This window comes from Trichechus manatus, unplaced genomic scaffold (assembly GCF_000243295.1).
Source record: "Trichechus manatus latirostris isolate Lorelei unplaced genomic scaffold, TriManLat1.0 scaffold00207, whole genome shotgun sequence".
In the NCBI taxonomy this organism is placed as follows: Eukaryota; Metazoa; Chordata; class Mammalia; order Sirenia; family Trichechidae; genus Trichechus; species Trichechus manatus.
Genome location: NW_004444143.1, coordinates 2,898,228 through 2,907,203, shown reverse-complemented (window position 1 = coordinate 2,907,203; position 8,976 = coordinate 2,898,228). Strand labels below are relative to the sequence as shown.

Below are 8,976 nucleotides of genomic sequence, written 5' to 3'. Positions count from 1 at the left end.
CCGCAAGCCCACCTTCTGCGACAGCTGCAGCGGCTTCGTGAGCACTCTGCCCTGTCCCCTGGAACGTCCCAACTGCCCCCAGCCTGGGCCCAGAAAGCCAGCCTTACCCCAGGATAATTCCAGACAATCCTCCAGACTCAAATAATCCCCACTGGATAGTCCCTATATCCTGGATAATCTCTAAATTCTGGATAATGTCTAAACCATGGATAATATCTAAAACTCTATATATAATCTACAGACCTGGATAGATTATCTCCAGATTCCAGATAATTCAAACCCTGGATAATTTCCAAATTCAAGCTGTCCTCAAACTCTTGGTAATGGACAAATCTTTCAACTTCCAAACCAAAACTAATTCACAAACCTTGGACTGCTTCCCACACTCATGTACTCATTCACCAAATGGGTACTGAGCACCTCCTGTGGGCCAGGCACAGTTCTAGGCTCTGGGGATACAGCAGGAACACAATCCCTGTTCACAGACATTTACATTTTATAAATTCCCAAAGTCACTTAACTCTAATATGCTAGATGATCCCCCAAATTCAGATAACCTCCAAAGTCCTTTAATTTCCAAGTCCTAGTTAACCCCCAGTAGGGTCTTGGAGGATTTCCAAAATCTGGAAGGTTTCCATGCCATCTGGATGGTTCCTAGAAAGACATACACCCAATCTATAGTCCTCCCTTCCCTATGGGTAACATATTCTGCTTTCTTTTCCCAGTTCTGGGGGGTAACCAAGCAAGGCTACCGCTGCCGGGGTGAGTAGGGCATTGGCGAGGGGAGTGAGTCCAGGACCTGTAGGCTGGGAGAACGGGAGGGCATGATTGGGTCCCTGGCCGCTGACCGCTGACCCTCCCCCAGATTGTGGGCTCTGTTGCCACAAACACTGCAGAGACCAGGTGAAGGTGGAGTGTAAGAAGAGGCCGGGGGCCAAGGGCGATGTGGGCCTCCCAGAAGCCCCCGTCCCATCCACGCCAGTTCCCCATGCCAGCTGTGGTAAGACCCAGGGTGTGGCAGACGTGGAAAGGGGGCCTGGTGAATGAGGATAAATGCCAAGGTCATGAGGCCCCTCCCTTCATTACCTCATGTCCTTTCTACCCATCATCCCACAAACAGGCTCTGAGGAAACTCTCCCTGACACACTGACCCTGGACTCTGAGACTGAGTCCCTCCTTCACCATGCTTGGACCCAGACGGAGCCCCCACCCCCTTCCTGGGTGCCAGAGATGGTGAGGAGGAACTGTCCCCTGCCCCCAGCTGGATACAGGGCAGACCAGGCCATTTCCCTGGGCAAAATCAGATTTAGGGAAGCCTAGGAAAGTAAAAATGTATAAAACTTCTCAATTGCTTAGGTGCAGTAGGAGGGTATAGCTACTGCTTAATTTTTAATGATGACAGAAAAATAGAATAGAAAATGGAAATTTAAGGGTAACCATGAGTAAAACAGAAGGATTTAGGGGAAGGGGAAAAAAAAGAAAGAAAACAAGAAGGCAAGAATAAGGCCAAAGCTATCAGGACGTATAATAAATGTCAGTGGAGTAAATTCTACTATTCAAAGGCAGAGACTCTCAGATTGGATTTCAGAAAATAGTCTACAAGGGACATTTATTCATCCACTCAGCAAAAGCTCCCGGCACCTTTCACCCCCCGCATCACCCAATGTCTTCCTCCTTCCAGGTCCCCTTCCCAACGACGGCCCCACCATCCACCCAGTCCTCCAAGCCCAATTCCTAGGCATTGTCTTGGGCTTTTCTCTCTCCCTCACCCTCACAAAGTCAGTCACCAAGTCCTGTTATTCCATCCCCAGCAGAACTCCCAATTGCATTGCCTCCTTCCAATCCACACTGCCTTGGTTGGAGCTTCCATCTTTTGCATAACAGTGGCTATTGATCACAGCTCCATTTCCTGATCGTTAGTATTTGGGCAGCTCTATGTTAGAAACATTTAGACACAGGCATCACTCACCAACTCCTTGTAATCTCCATTTTACAGATGAGGAAACTGAGGCTCCGTGAGGTTAAGCTGCTTGCCCAAGGTGGCACTGCTCCTAAGTGCTAGATGCAGGACTCAAACTTAAATGTGTCTGCCTCTAAAATCGAAGCGCCTAACCGATATTCTGGAGCCCTGGTGGTGCAGCAGTTAAGAGCTCGGCTGCTAACCAAAAGGTTGGCAGTTCGAATCCACCTGCTGCTCCTTGGAAACCCTATGGGGCAGTTCTACTCTGTCCTATAGGTTCGCTTTGAGTCAGAATCGACCGGACGGCAACGGGTTTGGTCTGGTTTGGTTTAACCAATCTTCCACGCTGACAGAATGGATCAGGAGGAGACAGTGATAGGGTGGGTAGAGTTCCAAACTCCTGGGCTCCAGAGAGGGGAGAGGAGGAGGCTAGGAAGGGGGGTGGAATAGGGACGCCGTCAACACCTGAGTCAGATCATGACCCTCCTCTGCTCAGAACCCTCCCAGGGCTCCATCTCACTTAGTAACAGCCGGAGTGCTCACTGTGGCCCACAAGGTCCCCTGATCTGCCCGTGTCACCTCTCTGACCTCACCTCTCACTGCTTGCTCCCTCCTTCAGCCACACTGGCCTCCTTGGTCTTCCATAAACATGCCAATATACTCGTACCTTAGGGCCACTGCGCTGGCTGTTCCCTCTGCCTGGAACCCTCCTCCCCAGAGACCTACATGGTGCCCTCTTTAGCGCTTTGCTCAAGGATCGCCTTCTTAGGGAGGCCTCCCGTGACCACCTGTCCAAAGTCCCAATCCCCCACAGTCCCAATCCCACCCCGCGCCTTTATTTTTCTCCACAGCAGTCATCCCAGCTGAAAAACCAGGAATCTTACCTATTTATCTTGTTTAATGTCTGCCCCCCTCACCACAAATGTCAACTCCAGGAAAGCAAAAGTTTTGGTCTGTTTCCCCCATTGCTGTATCTGCAGTGCCAGCCCCCAGTGGGCACCTGATAAATGTTGGTCCCATGCCTGAACATCTTTGCTCATGCCCACAGGAAGGAAAAGATGTGCTGCTGAAGAGCACAGGACTTCGCAAGTCAGAGCAGCAGGGGCCCGTCCAGACTCAAGGGACAGAGACCCCTGACCCCTCCTCAAGCTTGAATGCCCCTGACCTGACCCCAGAGATAGGTCCTACCGGTGTCATAAATTAAATTTATTTTCCAAAAGACACGGCCCTTGGTGTTGAGTGGTGGATGGGGTAGGGGGACGTTTGGGACCTCAGAACAGTGGATCGGGAGGTCTGGATACCCAGTGCTTAGAGAACCCTTCCAACTGACTCCCCAGAGATGCTCCCCAATGGCATCGGCATCTCACGGAGGACCCTCCCCACCACCGGTCCCCCTTTCCTTCTTCTTCTTCTTGCGGCCCCAGCGCTGGTGGCCTGCCCTGCGCCCGTCTCCGCCCTCTCTTCGGCTCTGCCAGCTGGGCATGGGAGCCTCCAGCTCATTTGGACGGCCCCCCCGGTCTGGCACGCTGCCCATAAGCACCTGAGGGTTGATTAGATTTGCATGTCAGAAAAGAAAAATGTCCTAGAGAAAGGGGCCAGGGAGGAAAGGGAACAGTGCAAGGGTGCAAAAGAAAGGGGAGATGTTTACTATCTGGCTACAGCGGCTGCGAGGGGGGTTGGAGGGTGAGACACAGGACAGGGGCTTTCAAACTGGGTTCCAGGGACCTCAGCAAGAGTGAAATACGGGGGAGGGTGGCACCAAAGGCCCAAGTCCCCACCCAGTATTAACGAGAGCACCTCGGCTGTGTCTGTTTCATATTTGGGGCTTCATATAACATTTTCAGCAAAACAGCATTTTTTTTCTAATCATCATTTATATACACCTGTAATATTACTAAATAGTTTTTCCTTAAAAAAAAATCACTTTTTTTTCCCCTTAACTGTTACCCTACTCTTTGCTGTGCTAGACTTTATTCTCTCGTACTCATTCACATAAATGTAAGATTATTTAGACAAAGGGGTATGTGATTCAATACACAATCATTTAAACAAAGGTTATTTCTGCTTAAAAAATGGTTCCAGCGGTCGACTGGAAGGGGTGAGTCCAGAGGCCAGGAACTCAGGCAGAAAAGGATAAGGCTGGACCAGGACAAAGGTTAAAGGCCAGATATGAAGGCCAAGGCTGCCACTTCCTTCTGGGTCCCCAGATGCCTACCTTGTTGACAGCACAGCAGGTCCCCCGGCGGGCAGCCACGCTGGTGGCTGGGACGAGGCGAGACAGGTCAGCTCGGGCAGCCAGGACATGGGTGATGGAAACATCCGATTCTGGGGATAGCACCTCTCGAATTGGGATCAGCACGGCCTTCATGAACTCTCCCTGGGCCTGGGGTGGGGGGTGGGAATGGAAACGGCACCCAAGAACGCCCCCCAGGTCAGATCTGGCATCTTGGAAGCATCTCTTCCTCACTTGGGGTCTCACTCCCTGCATCTCTAAATTAAGGGACATCTCTCTGAAAACACTTCCACGTCAGAGCCGGGACTTCTGGATTGCCGGGGGGCGGGGGGGGCAAAGATTATATAAACCCTCACAAGATTATAAAACGGTCTTGGCCTTAGAACATGCAAAAGGTGACTTTCAGGCCCTCAATCCCTTCCCGGCACCGGTAGCCCCCACAACGCGGCCTCCCTGCTCCTGCCGAGGGCGGTTCTTTTCCCACACCTTCGCCCGATCACTCCAGTGGAAAGCGGATGTTGTAAGGTCCAGTCGCGTAAGGAGGAGGCGGCGGCGGCAGCGGTACTGGTCTCGCAGGCTTTGGGACAGTGACTCCAACGCTTCCTAGGGGTACAGTGCTCAGTCACTCCAGGGCTCCCCCTCACCTATGGGTGAGGACACTGTTCAAGTACGGCGAACACAAGTCTTACCCATCTGCGCGCATCCAGCGGGTGGCTGAGGAGGGGCTGCATGGACCCGGGGGGCAAGGAAGGCAGCAGCTCCGAGATCTGATGGCAGGAGTTAGAGGCTGACTAGGGCAGAAGTACAACGGGCCCCACCATGGAACCCCAGTTCCCCACTGCCCCAAGGGCGCACGCTACGTAAGCGAGAAAGGGGTCACAGCTCTAGAAAAACATCCCTGTGGTTGGGGCGCTCCTGTCAGAGCAGCTTTTGGAAAGAGCCCCCACCCCAAGGAGGTGACGATAGTCAGGGTGAGGGGGACTGCCTCCCTCCACCTTGGAACGCAATTCCTGCAGCAGCCTGCTGGCGGGGGTCCCTGGCGTGGGTCTGGGCAGCCCCAGGGCTCGGAGGGTAAGGATTAATTCCTGGACCATGCCAGCTCCCTCCTCTGTCTCTTCGCCAAGGAGCTGTGCAGGGCTGGGGTCCAGTGGGTGACGCAGGTGCAGGAGGCGGGCAGCCTGGAGCTCAGAGCAGAGGAAGCCTAAGAGACGGGAAAGAAGGGGAAGTGGTGCAACTGAGGAGGGCTGCCAACCCCACCTTCGGCTTCAAAACCCCCCGCTTCTAGTCCCGCCCGCCTAGGACTCTGGCGATCTCCGGATAAGCTCCACCCACTTCGGTACCCTGGTCCCGCCTCCAAATTCGAACCCCACCCACTTTCTGACCACCAATCTAACGCAACCCGCTAGAGCTTTTACAACCCGCCGTCTGCCCCTTGGTGAGAATTCTAACCCCGCCCATCTCAGAGGCCTTTGCCCGCCCCCATATTCTGACCTCACCCACAGCGGGGACACGCTCGCCCGCGGCCAAACTCTGATCACGCCCCCCTCGGAACTCTGTCCCCGCCCCAATATTCTGAGCCCGCCCCCCCACCCGCCCAAAAGGCTGCAGCCGCGGCCGCTTCCGTAAGCCAGCCCCGGGCGCTCACGCAGCAGACGCAGGCACGCGCCGGGCGCCCGCAGCGTGGCCGCGCAGTCTCCGCCGGACAGCGCGCGGTCAGGGCAGTGCAGCTCGCGCAGCTGGTCGCCCAGCCGCCGTAGGAATTCCTCCTCCGCGCAGAGGCCTGCAGGATGCGGGAGACGTCAGGACGCGGCGATGCGGCGGAACCCGGGGCTCCACCCCTCCGGGCCTCCCGTCTATACATACCGTCGCCGGCAGTCAGCGCCTCGGCGCCCTCCTCTTGCTCCTGCTTCAGGGCACCCAGAGCCGCCAGCTCCGCCATCAGCTGCGCGCACAGCGCCCTCAAGTCTGAGCACCAAGTGCCCCGCGACGCCGCCCCCAGGAAACCCTCATACCTGCGGCGGGGCCGAGGCAGCGGGAGGTGGGGGAGGTCAGCGAGAATCCCTCTCCGTACCGGTCCTGAGGGCAAGCCCCCACTTCCCCCGCACCCTCCAGCCACATGCCCTCACCCTAAAGCCTGCAGGTCCCGGGCCACCGCGGCCCCCTCCTCCGCCCCCTCCATGAGCGCGTCCCCCTCCTCCGCCCCCTCCATGAGCGCGTCCCTGTTCGCCCGGTGCGCGCCCCCTGCCGGCAGGCGCGAGGCTCCGCCCGGGGAGAGGCTTGCGCACCCGGCCCTGCACCGTCGTGTGGCAGCACCGACCAATCAGCCTCTTCTCACGAAGGGGGTTGGACTTTCCAGTTCGCGCGGGAGACAGCATAGCCCGCCCCGAGGTCCGCCCACGCTGCCCTTCGGTTAACCTGTCCAGGCTCTGGAAACGCCCTCTGGCGCTGTAAATTCGCAGCGCGCGTTTCGGATGCTGGCTGTCGCGACAGGCCAGTGGGTGTCGCTACGGTTGCGACATAAAAGCAGCTTCGGTTTGCTTTTCCTCTGCCCCCTCAGTTGCCCTGTACTGTTAAGTCACGCCAGACCAAGTATTGTTCTCCCAGCTCTGCCCCAAATCCAGACACTTGCTTCCTCCTTTGCTACTTAGCATTGGAGAGATCCAGGAAGCCCGGCTCACCGCTCACCTCTCATCCTGCCAGAGCTAGGGTCTCCTCTCATCGATTGCAATGTGCCCGTTTGGCCTTCACTCCCTCCCTCCATAGGCCTTGGAGAAAGGGAGCAGGTGCAATACTCCATCGTGATTGAGACATGGCACCCTAGGAGTCAGGCAGACAAGGATTAGGGTCTAACGCCACCGCTCACCGCCCCTGCGTTCCGGCCACATTGCTTTCCCATCTGTGTGTTGTTGTTAGGAGCAGTGAGGTCGGTTCCGACTCGTAGCGACCCTATGACAAAACAAGGAAGCACTGTCCAGTCCTGCGCCATCCTCACAATCGTTGCTTGCGCCCATTGTTGCAGCCACTGTGTCAGTCCATCTCCTTGAGGGTCTTCCTCTTTATCCCTGGCCCTCTAGTTTACCAGGAGCCCTGGTGGCACAGTGGTTAAGAGCGTGGCTGCTAACCAAAAGGTCGGCAGTTTGGATCCACCAGCCATTCCTTGGAAACCCTGTAAGGCAGTTGGACTCTGTCCTATAGGGTCACTGTGAGTCAGAAGCGACTCAACAGCTACAGTTCCCCCCCCCCCCCAGTTTACCAAGGACAATGTCCTTCTCCAGGGACTGGTCCCTCCTGATAACATGTCCAAAGTACGTGAGATGACGTCTGGCCATCCTTGATTCTAAGGAGCATTCTGGCTGTACTTCTTCCAAGACAGATTTGTTCTTCTGACAGTCAGTCCACGGTATAGTCCCATGCATAATGAGGACCATAACAGTACCTATCTCTTAGAGTTGTTTCTGAGGATTAATTACAGTCCTGTAGGTAAAAAGTGCTTAGCAGGCACGTGGGGTTACTCAATCAAGAATAACAACTAACATACATTGAGCATTTCATGTGTGCTACTGGGTTAACTATCTTATCTCCATTTCACAGAGGAGAAAACTGAGGTTCAGAGAGGATAAGTCACAGGGCAAATGTGTGGTGATGCCAGAACTCAGACTCCGATCTGTCTGATTCCAAATTCCGTGCTTTTAAACATTTAACCTATAACTGCTATTTTTGTAGCTACTGTTAAAATTATTGTTCCAGATCTAATCTATTTCCTACTCTATCCTGGTCTCTCATACTAGTACCACCAGTTGCTGTTCCGTTAACTCTGACTCATGGCAACCTGTGCTCCATAAGGTTTTCAATGGCTGATTGTTCAGAAGTTGATCGCCAGGCCTTTCTTCAGAGGTGCCTCTGGGTGGACTGCAACCTTTCTGTTAGCAGCCAAGTGCATTAATCGTTTGCACCATCCAGGGACTCCAGTAGGTCCTAGATGATTCTGCTAGGAGAGGGAGTGGGCTGGGAAGAACCAGGACCAGAACTTACCCTTCAGAAGCAGGGCCTGGGGCTCCCTTAATCCAGTCCCTCCATAGCCCTCCTACGCCAACTCTGGACATTCACGGGGGCATATGTTGACCTAAATAAAACATTAAAAATTGCTCGTGCCAAAACCTTCAGTCATCACCTTGACTCCACTCTTTATATTGAATCTCACGTCTAAATCTGTAGGTTCTGCCTTCCAAATAGATCTGATATCTCCCACTTCTCCCCTCCACTGCTCCCACTCTGGTTCCATGCACCATTGTCTCCCCCTGGACCATCACAGCAGCCCCCTCACTAACTGCCTGTTCCCCATGTCCCCACAGTCTGTTCCCCACATGCAGCCAGAGGCAGCCTGTGATCACCTGAGTCAGGTCACGGCCCTCCCCTGCTCAGAGCCCTCCCATGCGTCCCTCTCACTCGGGGGATAAAGTTCAGACAATGGCTTGTGAGACCCACACGCTCTGCCTGTCACCTCTCTGTCCTCATCTCCTAGTACGCCTTGCTGACTCCCTACCTCCCAGACATCCTGGCTTCCTTGATGTTCTTTAGAGTCACAGGCACACTCCTCGCTCAGGCCCTTGCATAGATTGTTCCCTTTACCTGGGACGCTGTTACCCAGACATGACTCCTTACCTTCCTCAGGTCTTCATCAAAATGGTAGCTCCTCCGTCAGGCCTTCCCTGACCACCCTAGCTAAAACGGCCTGTGTTGCCCATCCCCACTTATTTTTTTCCTTGGAGTGTATAACATTTCT

The 8,976-nt window shown here is 54.5% G+C and overlaps 2 protein-coding genes across 2 annotated transcripts in view; one reads left to right on the top strand and one right to left on the bottom strand.

Moving 5' to 3' along the window:
* The window catches only part of RASGRP4 (RAS guanyl releasing protein 4), an 18,735-nt gene extending 15,545 nt beyond the window's left edge, over positions 1 to 3,190 (top strand). Inside the window, exons 12-16 of the mRNA XM_023742307.1 lie at positions 1 to 37; positions 726 to 762; positions 866 to 1,000; positions 1,121 to 1,233; positions 3,009 to 3,190. Coding sequence (XP_023598075.1) covers positions 1 to 37; positions 726 to 762; positions 866 to 1,000; positions 1,121 to 1,233; positions 3,009 to 3,164 — 478 coding nt within the window. The 3' untranslated portion in view covers positions 3,165 to 3,190. The remainder of the gene's footprint in view (positions 38 to 725; positions 763 to 865; positions 1,001 to 1,120; positions 1,234 to 3,008) is intronic.
* A 107-nt stretch (positions 3,191 to 3,297) lies between these two features.
* On the bottom strand, positions 3,298 to 6,377 carry FAM98C (family with sequence similarity 98 member C). The gene is made up of 8 exons (XM_023742293.1): positions 6,320 to 6,377; positions 6,057 to 6,205; positions 5,839 to 5,973; positions 5,189 to 5,394; positions 4,883 to 4,960; positions 4,680 to 4,796; positions 4,176 to 4,343; positions 3,298 to 3,500 (listed from the first exon to the last, which is right to left on the bottom strand). Exons 1-8 carry the CDS (start codon positions 6,370 to 6,372, stop codon positions 3,324 to 3,326), a joined length of 1,083 nt encoding a protein of 360 aa, XP_023598061.1. The 5' UTR covers positions 6,373 to 6,377; the 3' UTR covers positions 3,298 to 3,323.
* Between the last annotated feature and the right edge of the window lie 2,599 nt (positions 6,378 to 8,976).

Excerpts from the sequence above, each read along its gene's own strand:
- FAM98C (XM_023742293.1), bottom strand. The coding sequence starts at position 6,372 with ATGGAGGGGGCGGAGGAGGGGGCCGCGGTGGCCCGGGACCTGCAGGCT. Across the intron at positions 4,797-4,882 it reads CGCTGGATGCGCGCAGATGG|GAAGCGTTGGAGTCACTGTC; the intron begins GTAAGACTTGTG and ends CTGTACCCCTAG. Across the intron at positions 3,501-4,175 it reads CCTGCTGTGCTGTCAACAAG|GTGCTTATGGGCAGCGTGCC; the intron begins GTAGGCATCTGG and ends ATCAACCCTCAG.